Below are 19,421 nucleotides of genomic sequence, written 5' to 3' on the forward strand. Positions count from 1 at the left end.
AGGCATTCACATCTCACCCGTGTCTTTTCGTGGTTTGATAGCTCATTTTTTTATTATAGTCGATTTACAGTGTTGTGCCAAACTCTGCTCTCCGGCAAAGTGACTCAGTTTTGCACATATAGACATTTCTTTTTTTATTCTTTTCCATTATGGCTTATCCCAAGACACGGAACACAGCAACAGCTCCTGTGCTGTGCAGCGGGGCCCTGCTCTCCCGTCCTGTGTGACGCTCTGCCTCTGCCAGTCCCAGGCTCCCAGCCCTCCCCTCCCTCGTCTGTGCCTTTTTAGGTCCAGAGAACATTCCACTGGCTGGTACTCCACAGCTTTTATCCGTCCACCTACAGAAGAGCACCTTGGTGGCTTCCAAGTGTTGGTGATGAAAGTTGCTGTGAACATCCGTGCAGGCTCCGTGTGGACAAATCTGACAGTGATCAAACACTCTGGGTTTTGTTTTTTTTTTTTAAGTCAGTGGTCTTAGGGCCATTTTTAAAAAATTACTTATTTAATTTCGGCTGTGCTGGGTCTTTGTTGCTGCGCGTGGACTTTCCCCGGTTGCCGTGAGTGGGGGCTGCTCTCCCGCTGGGGTGTGTGGGCTTCCCGTTACAGCGGCTTCTCTCATTGTGGAGGACGGGCTCCAGAGCGTGGGCCCTAAGTAGAGTCTTTGAGCTCCCGGAGCAAGTCACCCACTGCAGGCCGGGGGAGGCAGAGCTGCCCCCCCACCCCCGCTTTATTCCAGATGCTGGGCGGTCGTCCTCTGCAGCTCTGATGATCCCAGGGTGAGCCTGTGTCCTGGCGGCTCCTAGCTGAGATCTATGACTTCCTCAAAAGCCAGCCACCAAGAGGCAGAGTCAGACTGAGAACCAGACTTCACTCCCAGAGCAGAGAGCTGGAAGCGGCTTCCTTCCCAAGCGCAGGAAGTGCAGAGAGGCTCACAACACGCGTGCTGCATCCCTGCACGTGGGGTGCGTGTCCTGGGGGCGCTCCTGGGCTGAGCGTGGGCCCTGCGCGGGGCAGAACGGCACTTCTGGACTAAGGGACGCACCAGAGATAATTAAATCCCGGAGGAGCAGCCTGTCCATTAAAACAAAGCAGCCTGGGTTATTCCGACCGTCTAGTCCCCGTTCGGATGGAAATTTGATTAGGTAACAGTGAGAGTAGCCTAAAGAAACAGACTCGTCCAGTGGGGTCTTGGCTCATCTGCTTTGGTGGGAACCTCTGGGACGAGACGGATGGTGTTTCGAGCCCTGAAAAGGAAGTGAAACTAACAAGTGGAGCAAAACTTAGGGCTTTTATTTTGTGCTGTCTTCCCAGACTTGAAAGTTAGCCCAGGCACAGCAAAGACAGGGCCATAATAAAGCTAGAAACGTCTCTCAGCCCTGGAAGAATCTTGATGAGAAGTACAAATTGAATATGCATTGATTGGGCTGGTTTTGCAGAGCCCCCGCGGTAAGTCCCGGCCTCATTTCTGAGCTCCAGTGATGACATTCGCTTCCATGCGGTGGTAACTCATCTGGGCCAAGACGTGCCCGGCGCTGCCACGCGCCCCTGCCCAGCTCCCGCATGGCCCAATTAGAAGTTGCCTCGGGCTTTAACGACGGTGGCCCTTCGGTCTGTATGCTGCTGTCTCGTCCTCGCCCCTGAATGAGTCCAGTGAAATTCCCCAGAAGTAACAGCACCTTGAGGACGCGGTCCTGGGGCCTCGTAAACGTCGGTCCGCAGAGGGTCCGAGATGCGCCAGGTACCGGTGCCGACGGAGGCCGCCTGAGGGCCACTGAGCCGTGACCCCGAAGACATCGGTGCCTGTGGCTTCTCAGGTGCGGTTTCTGGTTCAGAGAGACCTGCGTTTAGGCGAGAGCTGCAGTGGCGCATGCGATCCTTGCCCGCTTTTTCTTGTTTGTAACCCGTGGGTTTCAGAAAGGCCCATAGGTGGTCTCACAAAGTGAGACCCGTACGTCGCTCATCTTTCCTTGGTAGTTACTGAATATCCTCTTTCCGTTTCCAGATCCCTCGTGACAGCCGGTCCTCCTGTCTCTGTAGGCCCCCTTGCTTATGATGCTTTGCAGGGCTTTCCTTGTTTTCGATGACCTTGGCCACCTGGAGGAGAACCGGTCAGATGTTTTGTGCATGTCCCTCTGTCTTGATTACACGGGGGCACATAGGTTTGGGAGGAAGGGTCGCAGAGGTGGACCCCTTTTCATCACATTGTATCGAGGGACGCTCATCACTGGGATGTGGACCTTGCTCCCCTGGCTGAGCTGTGCACTCAGGCTTCTCTGCTGTGGTTCCTCTTTTTCCTCCTTTATCCACTGTCTTCTGGAGAATTACTGAGCCCCGCCCACACTCACAGATGAGGAGTTCTGCTCCGCCTCCTCCTGGGCAGAGTGAACTCCATAAACTACTTGGAATTCTTCAGCAGATGATATTTGTCTCCTCTCTCCCATTCATTTATTTTTACCAGTGTGGACGCATGGATATTTAATTTAAATTTGAGTTATAATATGATACCACTTGGGCTTCCCCGGTGGTGTGTGTGCTAAAGAACTGGCCTGCCAGTGCAGGAGACATAAGCGATGTGGGTTCTGTCCCTGGGTCGGGAAGGGCCCCTGGAGGAGGGCATGGTAACCCACTTCAGTGTTCGTGCCTGGACAACCCTATGGAATGAGGAGCCTGGCAGTCCATGGGGTTGCAAAGAGTCAGACACGCACGCCGCACAATGCTACCTTATATATTTTGTTGTTCAGATGGCTCCAGCCTTGACTGCTGGGGGCTCTTGCATTTGGCTCCTATGTCCACGTGGATTCTTCTTCTCTTTCTCCTCCTCCCTCCTGCCCCCGCCCCCTCCTCTTCCTTCTCCTTCTTCCTCTTCTTCTCACACCACTTTCTTGCTTCTGGGCACCGGAAGGTGTTCCAGGCTCATCCTGAGTGTTTCCTGCTCTAGTCATGCAATCTGCTCTTCCTTCAGCCGTCCTGGGGGGCTGGTCTTAGAGACCAAGATCTGGGCGCTGGGTGTGCTCATCGCCTCTGGGGAGTTGTTGCTTGTGCGCTTTCTCAGAGGAAGGAGCAAGGAGATACGTGTGTGAGCACTTGTGTGTGAATAGACACAGGCCAGTTTCCATGTGTACCCATCTGAATCTAGAGTAAACCAACCCTGAATCCATACTGATGTCCCCAGTCCTCCTCGGTCACCATACGGGGCATTCCAGTCCGCACCCCTGGCTTTTCTGTAACAGCCCCTGCGGACGGTGAGAAACCGGCTCTGTTCTCAGCCCTTTTCCAGAGTAGAGATGTAGTGGTTCCCGGGTTGTTGACCTGCACCCACAGTGGGAGACAGCTTCATCCACTAGAGAGCTGTGCTTGCGTGGCTTCTTCTGCCTTTGCTCACTCCCGCAGTCACCTGAGGTCAGCAGTTTATTCCCCCCCCTCCTCCCGTGACGTTGTTTTTTACATTTTTAATACAATTAGACTCTTTTGTCACAGTCTGCATTCCATCCTGGGATCCCACATCTCCTAAATGAACTTTTAAGCTTTATTTTAAAAATTTGCATACCTTGAGCATCCCTCTTTGTAGAGTTTATGCTTTTGACAGATGTTTGAGTCTCGTATTCACCATTACAGAAACATACAGAATGGTTTTGCAACTTAAAAAAAAAAAATCCCCTGTGCTTTTTGTCAGTTCAGTCCTGCCTCTCTTTAGAACCCCTGGCAACCACTGATTGGTTTAACAGCCTCATAGTTTTGAGTTTTCCAGAATGTCTTGTAATTGGAATCATGCAGCACGTAGCTTTTTCAGACTGGCTCCTTTTGCTTAGCAACGCGCGCATATAAGGTTGAGCTGTATCTTTTTAGGACTTGATACACTTTTCTTTTTAGTCACTAAATAATAATTCGCTGTACAGATTTTCCAGTTTTGTTTATCCTGTCCACCTCCCGAAGGACGTTTTGGTTGCTTCCAGTGTTTGGCAGTTAGCGGGAGTTCAGAGCAGAGGGTCTCAGACTCAGCTGCAGGTTAAAAGCCACCTGGGGAGGTTGTACCACCCTAATCCTTGGGTCATGCACTAGTGTCTAAGGTGGGAACCCATGATGTCGCTGTGGAGCTGGGTCTGGGAAGCTGTGTCCTCTAGCAGAGCGTGCCCTTGGCCCACCAGCGTCACTTCTGGGGCTGCGGTTTCTCAGCCCTTCAGTCCCCTCGCACCATTTCTGGGAGCGGAGCCAGTACCCTTTGCATTAACGAGCCTTCTGAGTGATGCGCATGCCTGCAAAGTCTGAGAACCGTTGCTCTAGGTGATGAGCAAGGGCTCCCTGCCACGTTTCCTCTCGCTGGTCCTGGGGAGTTTTGAGGAGTCGCTGAGGTCCCTGGATTCATCACAGAAATGTGGACACGTCCCCCTGTGATGTTGTGACTTTGGGGCCGTGTAGAATTTTGCTGATGTGGAGGAGAGATACGGGCAGAAGGGCAAGGCCAGGAGTATTGCCCCCAACTCTCTGCTTTTTTGATTGTATAAGTTTCTCAGGTCTCCCCTTCCAAGGAGACACCTGCATTGTGGGGACTTCTAGAACATTCTAGGCTACTTCTCCCCGGGTTTGGCAGCCACAGTCTCAGATGGGAAGGTGTCCTGGGTTATTGTCCGCAGTTGTGCATTTGGGTGGCAAAATTTCAGCGTGTCTTAGAAGGGATGTGTTGTGTTTTAGAGATGCGAGTTTTAACCAAATGCATTGTTTTAGGAAAGTGAGGTTGTATGAGCGTGAGCGAAGGCAGCAGCCCTGAGTCCACTGGAATACTGTCTCTCTTGCGAGTGTTTCGGGACTCAATTTCCAGGTTAAACTGGCACCGTGGTTCTTACCTGTCCTGTCATTGTGGATCCTTTGCTCACTCAGGTGGAGCATGTTCAAAGCCATGGCTTCCTGTGACCCTTCACGTGGGCGGAGCTTTGCAAAACACGTGGGGAACCCACGGCCTGTAGGGGTCAAGGTTTCTATCAAAGTCATCGCTGAGCCCAGGCTGGAACTCAGTGGTTCCACCCCAAGGTCAGGCTTTGCTGGCCTATGTTGCTCTGCATGAGGCAAATAGGCCATGGAATGAGGTGGGCGTGATTTCCCAATTAGGAGTAACTCAGTAATGGGTTTTATATTCAGTGATGGGTTAATTATTTACAAAGGTAGATTGAGTGCATGGTTTATGTTCCCTCAGTCTACCCTGAGACCAAATACTAGTCCTCTGTTGTTCTGTTCAGCTCGTTCTTAGCTGTGCACGTGCGTGGCATCTCTGTCTGTATACCATCGGCCGGCGCTTTGCTTTACCCGTCCCTGCCTCCCACTCTCAGACGTACCCACCTACCCGTCCATCCACCTCCCTGCCTGTCTGTGTAGCCATCTGTCCTGTGGGAGTTCGAGGAGACACACCTGGTCCTCCCCCCTGGGGCATCTGCTGTCCCCCCCAGGGCGGATCACTAACTAGGTCTGGGAATGTTCGTTTCACTTGGTCTGTGTCCTGGGACACCATGACTGTCTCTTGCTGAGAAAAGAAACAAAGTCTCCTGGGCTTTGTGCCTGTCCAGGGGGCGGGGGGACGTGGAATAAGCATTGGCTTCATGGGTCATTTTAGAAATTACTTTTATGATTATATAACAATAAAGGCATTGCATAGGTTTTAAAAAATACTGGGAAAAAAAAACTGTTGTTCAGTTGCTCAGTCGTGTCCATCTCTTTGCCAGGCTTCCCTGTCCTTCAGCATGCCAGGCTTGCAGCATGCCAGGCTTCCCTGTCCTTCACCATCTCCTGGAGTTTACTCAAAGTCATGTCCATTGAGTCGGTGATGCCATCCAACCATCGCATCCTCTGTTGCCCCCTTCTCCTCCTGCCTTCAATCTTTCCCAGCATCAGGGTCTTTTCCACTGAGCTGGCTCTTCCCATCAGGTGGCCAAAGTATTGGAGCTTCAGCTTTAACATCAGTCCCTCCAATGAATATTCAGGGTTGATTTCCTTTAGCATTGACTGATTTGATCTCCTTGCAGTCCAGGGGACTCACAAGAGTCTTCTCCAACACCACAGTTTGAAAGCATAAGTTCTTTGGTGCTCAGCCTTCATTATGGTCCAACTCTCACATCCATACCTGACTACTGGAAAAACCATAGCTTTGACGAGATGGACCTTTGTTGGCAAAGTGATGTCTCTGCTTTTAATATGCTGTCTATGTTTGTCAAACAATAATAAAATAAAACCCATTTCTAGCCAAATCCTCTGGAGAAACTCTGACTGTGGGCCAAGCACTGCCCTAACATCAGATGTGGCCTCTGATCCTCCCAGAGCCCCACGAGGTACTGGTCCTACTTTGATTCCCGTCATATCGGTGTAGGAGGGCTTCCCAGGTGGCTCACTGGTAAAGAATCTGCCTGCCAACCAGGAGATGCAGGTTCGAGGATCCCTGGGTTAGGAAGATCCCCTGGAGGAGGAAATGGCAACCCATTCCAGCATTCTGGCCTGGGAAATCCCATTGACAAAGGACCCTGGTGGGCTACAGTCCTTGGGATGGCCAAGATTCAGACATGACTTGGTGACCAAACAGCAGTAACACAGGTGTGGAAACTGAGGCCCGGAAGGTTTGGGACACACGCTGGAGGCTGCCCAGGCTTTTGGGGAGCAGAGCTGGGCAGCGCTGCCCCTGTGGGAGGTTCTCTCCAGGCTCCCATCCTTCTGAGGTCCTGGCTGTGCCCCCTGAACCGGGGGTGGCACACACTCCCAGCTGCAGGGGTTGGCAGCTGTCCTGTGCCTGCACAGCGTCCTGCCGCCTGCCTTCCACCTGCCGGGCCTCACCCCACCTCCAGACGGACCAGAAGGCCTGTAGTTGGTGTCCTCCTCCTGGGCTTGTGGGCGCCTCCCATGCTTACGGCCGAGAACCTGCCTTTCAAAGCGCGTCCCGGTCATTCCTGGAGCCAGAATCCCGTCAGGCAGTTTGTGGGTTTAGAGGGGATGCTGTCTTCAAAGTCACCTCCAAAGATGAGAGAGACTGGTCCCCTGGGAGGTTGTATTCATGGAGGTTCCGGTGCATTTTTTAAAACTTAGAAAATTTCAAAACGCCAAAGCAGAAATATTTTAAACTAGGGTGCCAGTTGATTGCCGTTCCCAAGCGTGCTGGAGGCGGGATCACAATACCCGGTTATAGTGCAGTCATGTAAGGGCCGCATGCGTGTTACTCCGTTGGTAGCGCAGTCCTGTAAGGGCTACACGAGTGGGCTGGTTGACGAGCACCTACTTGCTGCTCCCATCCACCCTCGTGGGGTCTCACTGGACGCCCCCTTCCGGAATGGGAGTCTAAGCTGGGGGCTCTCCTGACCTCGCCAGGGCGGGTCCTGGCTGGGTCTGAGCATGCCGAGTCTACAGTGTCAGTTGGTGAGGAAGGGCCTCTGAAATTCTTAGGACACGGCCACGTGTCACTCAGTGTCCCTGAAAGGCATCCAAGGGCTGAGGTCCCGTCTCGTGCAGGAGGCACGCAGCCCCTGACGGGGTGTCTGCTCCCCTCCACCTGCCTGCGTGCCCAGCGCTGGCCCCCGGGGGCGGCCGGGCCAGAGGGCTCTGTAATGTGGAACGTCACCATTTACCAGCACCTCCCTCTTAGACAGTGTTCTCCGGGTAAAGCGACATTGAGGTTGTCAGCTGTGAAAACAGTGTCGCAGAAACAAAAACTTTCTCCTTTGGACCGCCTGGCTTTGGCGTTGGCCAAGCGCAGACTGTCAGCAAGAAAGGAAAACCCGAGTCGATTGGAAGGTTGACCTTGCCCTGGGCTCCGTCAGCACAGATGTGCACTCACATCACACACGAGGAGCTGCTGTAAGAGGCTTGACTTTGGAGGGTGGCTGCCGGCGGCTCCTGACGACCCCATCCTTACGCCCTTCCCGGGTCACCCACACCCTCCTGCAGCGTCCTTTCTCTGCCAGGAAGGCAGACCCTCAGGCGTGGCTGGGGTGAGGCAGTGAGGGCCTGGGCCTTCCTCTCCCGTCTCGGGTGGCTGGGGGTCTCTCTCTGAGTCTCTTTCTCTCTGCCTGTCGGCCCTGTATCCACACCGCTGCCCCTGATCCCAGCCGGTGTGCATCCCCAACACCCTTTCCAAGTCCTGACTTTCTTTCCTTGCTGATGTTTTTTGTGTAGGGAATGTTCTCACTGTCTCCACGGTCCTTTAGTTGTCCTAGAAAACTCCTTCGTTTAAATATCTCTGCTTGTGAGGGTGCCTCTGGTAGATTTACAGCAAGGATGCATCTGTGGCATTTGTGAGCGTCATACCATTTCCCTTGGAAGACAACACATAAGTTGTGTGTTCACGCACTCTGGGGTGTGTCTACCTGCTGCAGACAAGTTACAAGGAGGAGGTTAAACCCATGGGTCTCACCACGAAAAATCAAGGCACAGAGGGATTCCAGCAGTGCATTTTAAAAGCCCCCCAGACAAAGCCCATTTGTGGATAGATCAATGTCGGAATTACAAATAGAAGGGAGTCATCAATCTGAATTTGTGATGAAGTTGCATTTTCTCAGGGTGCTGTGATGGTGACAGGCGGTCCGAAGGGAATTCTGCCTCTGGGTGATAACCCACTTCTCTTACTCTCCAAACTTGCTCGAGGCTAGAACGACTCATTATTAGCTATCAGTGTTTCAGGGGAACCTGTGTGTTGTCATATTACTGTTTGCCCTTTACTGTAAGTTAAGAGCCTCTCTAATTAGCCACATCAGAGTCATGCAGTCCACTCGACAGGGGTGATGGCAGGAACTCAAGGGACGCTGAGCAGAGCCGTCTGATGACAGAGACTCGTCCTCAGCCACAGCCCCCGCAGACTGGCCCACCTGCCCAGTGTGGGGCCCCTTCCTGACCCTTGTCCCCACGCAGGCGGACTTCAGCCTTCTGTCCCCGGGCTTTGTAGATTGGTCCTTGTTTGCGTTGGTCCCCTCCCATCACGATGACGGTCGGGGTCTCTGTGCTGGCTCAGTGGAGACCCCTGGGGGGCACGAGCTTGTGTCTTAACCCACGTTTGTTTCCCTTCAGCTCAACCCCTGGCATCTCCCAAGGTGCCTGTAGAAGTTGTGAAACTGACATGAGAAGGGCGGGCGTCTGCCTTTCCAGTCTTTTAATTTTGTTTTTACTGATGTGTTTTTTACTTTCTGGCGGCACCCTGCCTCACGTGGGATCTTCGTTCCCCGACCAATGACTGCACCCGCGACTCCAGCAGTGGGAGTGTGGAGTCTTACCCACTGGACTGCAGGGAAGTCCCTTCCTTTGCATCTTCACCTGCAGCCCTACCTGACCTATGGTTCCTCCTGTAGGGAGGCGTCGGCTGGGGCTGTGGGATTCTCTGTGCCGAGGGCAGAGGCGGCAGAGGCCGCTTCTCAGGCTCAGGGCCCACGAAGCCACGACGTTGAATGTTGCCTCTCCTCCCGTTTTGGTTTGCACGTGACCCCGAGAGTCCCCGCCATCATCTCTAGGGTTGCCAGAGCCAGGCTGGAACTGTGTAGATGGTTGGGGTCGGCAGGTGGGTGGGGGCCATGTTACTCTGGGGGAGTCAGTTTGTCGAGCTCTTTGGGATGTTTGAACTTGGCCGTGGGGATGATCTGACCTGGCTGGTTCTAACGCATGTGTGTTCGGGCCCCTAGAGACTCCCCTGACCTTGGCCGCTCAGCTGGACGACCCCGAGGAGATTATCAAGGCCCTCCGGAACGGCGGAGCCCACCTAGACTTCCGTGCCAAGGATGGGATGACAGCCTTGCACAAAGCCGCCCGCACCAGGAACCTGCTGGCCCTGAAGGTAACTCAGGGCCCATCTCACACGGGGCCGCCCCTCGCCTGACCCCCTGTGTCTGCCCTGAACCCCTTCCTGTCCCACAATAGCCACCCCAGGGTAACCCCAAAGTTGTGTTCCCACTGGAGCTTGGAAGTGCAAGCTGATCACAAAAGTGATCTTTCCCTTGTTTCAGCCGAAGGGCTTATATTTTCAGCTCAAACCCACCTCCCTCCATAGAAAGGGGGAGCCGATGCTGGGGGGGCAGGGGGTGGGCCTCAGCCCCATCTCACTCCCCACACGGTTATTCAGGCACGCTCTACCAGCCCAGGCTCTGTGCCATGCCGTGGAGCGCAGGACAGCGGGGCTCAGGCCCCCAGCCCTCTCTCTGTCAGGACGAGGAGGGGAGGGGACCCACTGCTGGGGGCGGAAGACCCACACATGGTGCTCTTCTATAAAGCAGATTCCTTAACTTCATAGGGGCTGCCCTTGTTCAGCTGGCTTCCTTGGAAATCAAGTGTTTATGACGACTCTGGCTCGTTTCGCCCCCTGCAGGATGCACACAGAGATGGTTTACACTGTACCTTTAGGTTCAATGGTACAACTCTTTGCTGCAAATGTCATCTCCCCCCTTACTCTCCACTGGTCCACAGGGGTCAGCTGGGCAGCAGGTAGTGCCCGAGGGTCACCTGTGCAGAGCGCCTCCATCCCCCGGGTGTGTAAGCCTGTGCGTGTGCCTGGCACCAGATGCTGTTTCAGTTCCACGAGGCCAGGAAAAGTACAGGAACCTGGGGCTAATGGTCACCTTGGCCTGGGAGTGGGGAGCATGATCCTCCTCTTCCTTCTTGATTGATTCCCTCCTGTAGAAGGGGCCATGAGACCAGTGACCTCACGTTTGGTGTGTTTTGTTTTTTTTCAGACCCTCTTGGAGCTTGGCGCATCCCCGGATTATAAGGACAGCTACGGCCTGACCCCACTGTATCATACGGCGGTGGTCGGGGGCGACCCCTGCTGCTGTGAGCTTTGCTCCACGAGCACGCGGCCGTGAGCTGCAAAGACGAGAACGGCTGGCACGAAATCCACCAGGTGTGCGGGGCTGCCCTCACCTGCCAGCCGGTGGGCGGGGGGGGTGCTGGGCGAGCGCCCCTCCATAGGAGCCATGGGAGCTCCGGGTGCCCCCCAGCCTGGGCTCCCTACAGAGCCTGGGACCAGGGGCTTTCTGAGTGTGGGTGACCCGGCAAAGGGCCCCATGTCCTTGCACGAGGCACACGTTTCCGAGATCTCCCTGCAGTAGCGGGGCTGGGGAGTGTCGGCTGCGGTCGTGGCAGAAACAGAATCCACCTCGTGGCTCCGATGAGTCGTCTATAGTGGACAGAGGGCACGGAGAGGAGACTGTGTTCGCCCGCGGGGGAGGGCGCCGAGACCTGGGCAGAGTCACGGAGGATACGTAGAAGAGGTACCTGCTGCTCCGTCCTCCCACCCCCATTGGCTGAGTCCCTCCAGAACCAGCCAATCAGAGCCCAGTGGCGCAGGGGTGGAAGTGAGGGCTTCCCTGCAGATGGAGGGGTTTGGGAGAGAGGGATAGGGATATCCAGCCAGGAGGTCAGGGAAGAGGCTCTGATGTTCTCACACTCGGCCTTTACATTGCAGTGACTTTCGCTGCTTCTCAGGCTACCTGCCTTTCCCTTCGACACCCTCGCCTTACACACCTGCTCATCTCAGCAGGTTGACGCACCCACCCACTGCGGGCGGAGGGGTGCGGAGGTGCCGAGGTGGGCCCACCCCAGCCTGGAGTGCCTAGCGTTCAGTTCTGGTGTGTCCGTGCAGTCTGGAGGAGCACCCGGTTCCCTTCTGTGGTGTGAGTCGGGGGTGGTGGGCCTCTGCAACCCTGCTCACCAGGCCTCCGTTTGCTCATCTGTGAAGTGGGCTCAGTAGGGCCTCCCACACCCTCAGGCAGTAGAAAGGATGGAACGCGGGCAAGACCCAATGTTTTCCAGAAAGGTCCCGCCTTCCTTCTTTGCCCTCTTGGCCGAAGCAGTTGCTTCTGCCGGGAATGTCATGACCTGGGCCCCCCAGCTCCCCCAGCAAGGCTGAGAACAACCCCAAAACCCGCGTTGCTGTGTTTGCAGAGTCCGTAGGAGCCGAGGGCCACGATTGTCCGCAGTAACGCTGGGCTGTGGATGGCATTTTTCTGGGCGGGGGCGGGAGGGGGCTGAGCTGCTCAGGGGACATGAGGGATAGGGGAGGGAGGACCCAGCATGGACCTCGCCAGTGACCGACTCCGGGTCTCCAGGGCTTCACCGTGGAAGGTTCCGGGAGGAGTCACCCCTCCCCTGGCAGTGTTGTCACTGGGCACCTGGCCTTCGGGCTGGAGGTTATAGTCCTGGCACTAGAGCTCCCAGTGGGCGCGGCAGGCCTGGGCAGGTGGGGTGGGCTGCCCTCAGGCACCCGTGTGCTGGAGGCTTCCCGGGCCTGGAGGAGGTGAAGTACGGATGTGGGCCTCTCGCCGAGGGCCTCAGGGATGCTGGGGTCACATCCCCTGGGAGGTGGGGGCGGGTAGCAGGAGGGAGGGAAGACCGCATCCGAGATCCCCCTCAGCAGACACCGCCTTCTGAGCTGCTGTCTCTTTTGGGTTTGGATTCGTCCTGTGAAAACACCGCGTTCTCAGGGGAGCCGTGGGTCCTGTCCTGTGACCCGCTTGCCCCTGGACGAGGCACGGGTGTCTCTTGATGGCCAGAGGGTCAGTTATGGGGGAGAGAGGGGCCTGGGAGGCCGGGGGGCGATGGGCGGAGCTGAGGGGCAGGCGGAGGCTCCGGTGGCCTTGGCTGGGGGCTTTGCCGATTGCGGGATGTCTGGCCCCCTAGGAGAGGATCGTGCTCCGGGGGTCTGCCTCCTTTAACTCAGTGAAGCAGACAGATGCTGGAGACCCCGACGCGCTCGGGACCCAGACGCTGAGTGTCATGGAATCGGAGTTTTCCGTAACCACTCCCGGGCCGTGGTGTTTGGGTGCCAGGCAGCCACCGTGAGCCCCTGAGCCCAGGGCCCTGGCTTTCCAGCCACACTGCAGACCACCCCCCACCCCGGCATGGGTGTCACCTCCTGTGTCGTACCTGCCAGGCCTGCTCAGTGTCCTGGACACTGAGCCCAGTGGTGAATAGTAATGCCCCATCCTGTGGGTCTTACGGCCATGTGGCGGGGCCGGTGAGACAGATAGATGTGAACAAAGATCACAGATCCACACATGCTCACTCGCACACACAAGTCTGCCCGGCTGTGCTTCACATCTACCTGGGAGAGTTCCTGCCGTGATCAGGCTGGGGCAGGCCAGCAGTCCCCCAGACGCGGGCGGCGCTCTGTCTGTCTGCTCATCTCGGCTCGTAGCTGCCCTCGGCCCTCACCTTCATGTGTGTGTGCGTGCTCAGTCATGTCCGACTCTTTGTGACCCCCGTGGACTGTAGCCCGCCAGGTTCCTCTTTCCATCACATTTTCCAGGCAGGAACACTGGAAAGGGTTGCCATGTCCTTCTGTAGGGGATCTTCCTGACCCAGGACTTGAACCTGCGTCTCCTGCATCTTCTGGATTGGCAGGCGGATTCTTTACTGCTGCTTCACTGGGGAAGCCCCTCAGCTTCCTGCTGACCATTAAAAGACCAAGCCTGTCATCATCACACGTAGACTTTGCTGAAGATGTGAAAGGGGACAGTTTCAGGCTCTGCCAGCAGCTCCCAGTGGGGTCCCAGCCCTGTTGGCAGGGCAGCCCTGGGGGCCATTCCACCCCTGGGTGACCTGCGAGGAAGGAGGAGGTGCAGGGCCGGGTGGTGGGGCACCGTCACCAAGGACAGAGTGCCCCATCCTCCTTGCGACCCTTAGGGCCTCGGAACAGCCGCTGGCCCAGGACACCTGGCTGAGCTGTGAGTCCGAGGATACAGGGTCAAGTGGGGTGCCCCCCGGGTTCAGCACCCCCTCAGGCCCAGCCCCCAGCCCGGCCCCCTGGCCCACCCAAAGGAGGAACTGGGCAAAGTCAGCCCCACGCATGATGCTCCTTTCAGTGACGCATCCGAGAGCAGCCCACCCATCACAGGAGCATCCGCAGAACAGTTTTCCTTTGTCGCCTGAGCTGCCCCAGGATGTGACAGGGGCCAAATGCACATACGACCTGGGAACCAGAACGTCCTACCGGAAAACACCTGCGTGCTTTTTCTCCCAGGATTTACTCACCCTTTACACATCATTATTTCAGTTGTTTAGCAGAGTTTTCTTTTTGAACTCCACAAATGTGCATTCAGAATATAACATCCTTAAGTGTGGGATTAGCGAGGGATGCAGGGGGAGCGCGTTTGCCCCGAGTGGTCACGACACTGGGGCGGAGTCTGTGTCCCCGGGGTGGCAGGGCCAGTGCCCTGGGTGGTGGGACAGACCTCAGGCCTTCACTGGCACAGATGGAGTTTTATCGGCGTGTTTTGGAAGACTCCCCAGGGACCCTCTATGTCCATGTGCTGGGTGGGCATCTGCTTCTCAAGCTGCGTTTCTCCCCTGCTCCCATTAAAGTGTAACTTTTTCCTGTTCAGGTCTGGTGAGGCCAGCCCATCGGGACATGGCTGCCCGTGAAAGATGGTTATCACTCACAGACCTTAGAGGAGGGACACAGCCTGCCAGGCACCACCATGCAGGGAGGGCAGGGGGGGCCTGTGAACAGAGCCTTTACTGTGGTTTTCAAGGGAAGGAACGGGTGAGGCCGGACGAGCAGGCTGAGGGACCCCAGTGGCCCTGGGGCGCAAGAGCTGCCCCAGCTGTCTGGGACCCTCCCTGGGTGGTTAGGGCAGGGTGAGGGGCCCCTAGTGTGAGCGCCCCATGGAGGAGGGCCGGTGAGGACTCTGCACGGCTGGCTGTGCATTTGTGCTCCTGGCTACATCCTTGTCCATTTCTAGGAATCAGCTCTCCCTGGCAGGGCAGCCCCTCCAGTGCCCAAGAGACGCCTGATGCCAGAGCATCAGACACCTGGAACTGCAGAGGGCACTCAGCTGGGATCCGGCCACAGGCTGGCTCCGCGTCCTGCCTCCCTCTCCCTTCCCACCCCATCCCTGGCTGGGGCGGCCTCACCCTGAGCCCGATGCCTTTTGTGGCAAGCTCGCTTGTCTCCTGGGAGGGCTGCCCCCGCTGGAGGGAGGGTGACTGTGTAGGTTGGGGGCGTGGAGGTTCACTTCTGTGGTGCTGCCTCGCATACTTGTGGCCCCTGAGAGCCCCTGCATGGATTCCGAGCATCTGGCACCAGAGGCCACCCAGCCTCGGGGGTTTGCAGCCCTGCCCCCAGCAGTGCGTTTGGAAGGCGGAGGCATCAACCCCGGCCGTCACATCCTGCTCCCACGTCATCCGGCAGGGTCCCTACACCATCTTCCGGTGGCGGCTTTCTTTTCCACGCGAGTCCTGCGGAAGCACCTGCTTTATTGGAGCTGCTGGCCTTCCGCGGAGCCGTGACCTTCAGCAGGGGTTGCGCAGGGTGCTTGAGCAAGGAACTCAGCGCAGTGCGGCCCTCCCTCCCCGATTATCATCCTCGGTCAGGGAGGGCCCGTTCACCCAGCAAACGCTGTCCTCCCCACCTTTTCACACCCCTCCCGCAACCCTGGCAGACCCCTGCTGGGCTCCGAGTTAGCCAGGCCCAGAGAGGGTGGGTGACCTGCCTGAGGTTCCCAGCGCGCCCCGCACTGGAAGCCTGGTGCTGTGTCCGGCCTCCAGGGCTCCCGGAGCACGCCACCCCTCCAGCGACAGCGCCCTGGCGGTAGAAGGAAGTCGAGGGCAGGCGGGTTGGCATCGCCCAGATTCTTGGAGAAGCACCGCGGGGTTCTGGGGTCTACAGTCCCCTCTGCGTAGCACCCGACAGCTCCTTTCCGCCTGCTCCCAGGTATTACCGGCCGCTCGGTTGCCTGTGTGACCGGAGGCTGACGTTTACCTGCAAAGTGAGGCCTTCACAGCCAGCCCCCAGGCCTCGCGACTGGGAACACACGCCCCCTGCAGGCTGATTTTGGAAGAGCACACGTTTTTGACATGTCTGCAAACCTTTAAACTTGGTTCACGTTAGTCTAATCTTTTTCATTACTGAAGAAGGACCTGCTCAACGTAGAATTCTTTGAAAATATGAAGAGTCATAAAGAAGTAAAAACCACCCCAGTACATTCCCACAGCCTAGGCAATTGGTAGGTTGGATTAGGGGGCTTCAGTGCAGTCTTGTGTTAGTTGCTCGGTTGTGTCCGATTCTTTGCAACCGTGTGGACTGTAGCCCACCAGGCTCCTCTGTCCATGGAATTCTCCAGGCAAGAATACTGGAGTGGGTTGCCATTGCCTCTCCAAGGGATCTTCCCGACCCAGGGGTCAAACCTGGGTCTCCTGCCTTGCAGGTGGATTCCTTACCATCTGAGCCACCAGGGAAGTCCAAACTTCAGTGCAGTTTTATTTGCTAAGTATTGATACTTTCACGTCCACCAGCGCAACGCCAGGCATCTTGCTCTGACCTGAGTGACGGGGGGTTGGTTGGCTATCTCAGGACTCGAGAATGTGTTACTGGTGAGCTGAGGGCCCAGCGAGAGGGCAGCTGCTTGGTGAAGGAGTCTCGTGTTAATACACACCTTCATGAGCAGCTGTGCCCACAGGACTGGCCCACGTGGGGCATCTCACTCTCTTCCTCCCCTAATTCTGTCTGATTCTATTTGGGAGATGTGAGATTTCTTCCTTGAGCTGTCAGTACAGTTTATTCTGGGCTGGGATTGCAGACCGCCCTCAGCATGGCCTGGGCCACCTGAGCAAGTGGTTTAGCCTCTCTGAACTTCTTTACTAAATCTCTGAAGTTGGCTCAGTAACAATTCATGGAGCTCTTGAGACGGTAAAATGACACACTTCCCATAGTGCCTGGCATCTAGTAAGTGCTCAGTAAGTGCTGGCCACGCCCCCATCATCTCATCATTATCACCTGGCCACGCCCCATCACCATTATTATCATCTGAACACGCCCCCATCACCATCATTATCTGGCCACGCCCCCATCATATTATCACCTGGCCACGCCCCCACTTTCCCATCATCATCTGGCCACGCCCCCAAGCTCATCCTCACCGTGTCCTCTGGCCCTGTCTGGTTTTGTCTCTGAGGAATGATACTTGACAGAGAGCACCTAACCCATTTGGCTCACAGGCCTTCACACAGATCTCATTTGATTTCCTGCAACAATTTTCTTAAGGATGTTTACCGTTCGGTCTTAATTTGTTATTGGTCGCTGTTTATTATTTATCATTTTCAAATGAGAAGCTTTTGCCCTAAGGGAATTACAATTTCGGGCCACTACGCCCTCCCGTCCCTCTTCTTCACTGGGCTGACACCTGCTCGCCCTCAGACCTGGGCTCCAAGTCCTTGGTGCTCCCCTGACCCCACAGTGATGGGACAGGCCCCCTGGATGCTCCCTGACGGCACTCACAGCAGGGTGTGTTCTGGGTCTGTCTGTGGTGTTGCATGCTGACTGTTCTGTCACATCTCCAGCTTGTCTGATAAAGCACGTGCTGTAGGAGAAATGCCTGAGTGTGGTGTGGACTTAGGTTGCTTGAGGCACAGAACCAAGCAGAAGCGTTTGCAATGCAGTCAGCTCTGCATTGCTCTGGTTGCCCTGCACAACCCCGGGGGGCGCTGTTCCTCTTGCTGTAAATTTAGGCTTGTAGCTGTACCACAGCAGGTGTCCAGCAGGTGGCAGTGCAGCGCCTGGAGGAAGGAGCAGTCTTTTTTTCCTCATTTACACGATTCATGGGTTTGGCTAGTGATGGGGGAAGGGGGGCGCTCAGCATAGGTGAGGGAATCCCAGATCCCAGATTCTGTGGGGAGTCTCCTCCAAATGCACCTGCCCCGGAGATTTGCAGGAAGTGGTTGTGGGATGGAGCCCCAGACACATGCGTTTTCCAAAAAGCGTCTCAGAAGAAAATGGTTACACTACATGAGTGTAGGGGGTGCTGTTTTACATTCTAGTTACTTTCTGACCTCTGTCAACCCTTTTAATCTGTCTCCCAGTGGCCAGAAAGTACAACACCCTTTTCAAATAAAGGACAAAGAGTTAGCACGACTTATCTTGGGGGAAGACACATTTCTAATAGCTTTGAGATGTTTTTGTCAAACAAGTACTAATTGCTCTTTTTTAAAAACTGAGTGAATATTTTAATTTCAAACTTAAAGAGGACTTGCAGAAGCAAATACAGAGAATTCTATGTACGCAGAGACCACATTTGAGTTTTTCCCATTGTCCCAGTAATGACCAATATAGTAAAAGGATGTGGGGCTTCCCAGACTGTGCTCGTGGTAAAGAACATGCTTGCCGATGAAAGAGACTTAAGAGATGTGGGTTAATCCCTGGGTCGGGAAGATCCCCTGGAGGAGGGCATGGCAACCCTCTCCAGTATTCTTGCCTGGAGAATCCCATGGACAGAGGAGCCTGGAGGGCTACAGTCCACAGGGTCACGAAGAGTCAGACACGACAGAAGTGACTTGGCATGCACAGTGAAAAGATCCGGTCTTGGACCCCGCACAAACCCTTCTGCCTGCCAGAGTTCATCATGTTCCCTTGGTTCTCTCAGGGGCCTCTCCTGAAGGTTACAGGGTGGGCGTGTGGAGCCTGTCGCCTGGTGTGCATTTGCTCAGTGTTTCCTGGTGATAAGATGCATGATGCGCATTTGTGCAGGAAAATCACGGAAGGGACGGAGAAGGCAGTGGCACCCCACTCCAGTACTCTTGCCTGGAAAATCCCATGGATGGAGGAGCCTGGTGGGCTGCAGTCCATGGGGTTGCTAAGAGTCCGACACAACTGAGCGACTTCGCTTTCACTTTTCACTTTCACTCATTGGAGAAAGAAATGGCAACCCACTCCAGTGTTCTTGCCTGGAGAATCCCAGGGACGGCAGGGCCTGGTGGGCTGCCGTCTATGGGGTCGCACAGAGTCGGACACGACTGACGTGACTTAGCAGCAGCAGCAGCAGCAGCATGGAGGGGAACTGTGTTTCTGGTGGTCCGGTCAGGGGGCAGTGGTGACCATTTGCCATCGCTGGTGACGTCCACTCTGGCCCCCTGTTCACCTGGAATCTGCCAGGCTCTCCACTGCAGTTTCCTCTTCGCTCTGCAGTCAGGGAGTATTTGACAAAGCCCGTTTCCCTATCTCCCTCTCACCTGCTCGTTTTAGCATGCATGGTATTCTTGCCTGAATTAAGTAAGTAACTGCTAAGTGGAGATTTTCCTACTCCCATCCTTATTGCTCACAATTAGTTGGCTTTCTGTTATCAGAAGGAGCTTTCTCGTCCTGTTTATTTATTCACTTACTTATAGTAACGTGGTTTTGTGGATTTCTGTTTTTCAAGAGGTCTGTTGATGTTATCCCGCTTCGGGTCCAGGGAGCCCCTCAGGATGGCCCGTGTGTCCTGTGCACCCATCCTCATCCTTTTTCCTTCCGGCTCAGCAAGGTTTTCCAGGCTCATCCTGTTTTTTCGGGCCTCAGCCCTCGAATCACCCATCTCTGTCAGGAGTCCAGATTCTTTTGAGTCCAGAGTGGTATTTAGAACCCAAGGTCTGGGTAGTAAGTGCGCTCAGTGCTCCCGGCCTGTTACTGACTCCAGGCCCTCTCAGAGGGGGTTCTTGTTTAGTCT

The 19,421-nt window shown here is 55.5% G+C and overlaps 1 protein-coding gene across 1 annotated transcript in view; it reads left to right on the plus strand.

The window, feature by feature from the left end:
• SHANK2 (SH3 and multiple ankyrin repeat domains 2) overlaps positions 1–19,421 on the plus strand; it is a 563,804-nt gene that overhangs the window by 122,803 nt on the left and 421,580 nt on the right. The window contains 3 exon segments of the mRNA XM_070359054.1: positions 9,636–9,787; positions 10,680–10,779; positions 10,782–10,846. Of these exon segments, the coding sequence (XP_070215155.1) occupies positions 9,636–9,787; positions 10,680–10,779; positions 10,782–10,846 (317 nt within the window).

Source organism: Bos mutus, chromosome 22, assembly GCF_027580195.1.
Source record: "Bos mutus isolate GX-2022 chromosome 22, NWIPB_WYAK_1.1, whole genome shotgun sequence".
In the NCBI taxonomy this organism is placed as follows: domain Eukaryota; kingdom Metazoa; phylum Chordata; class Mammalia; order Artiodactyla; family Bovidae; genus Bos; species Bos mutus.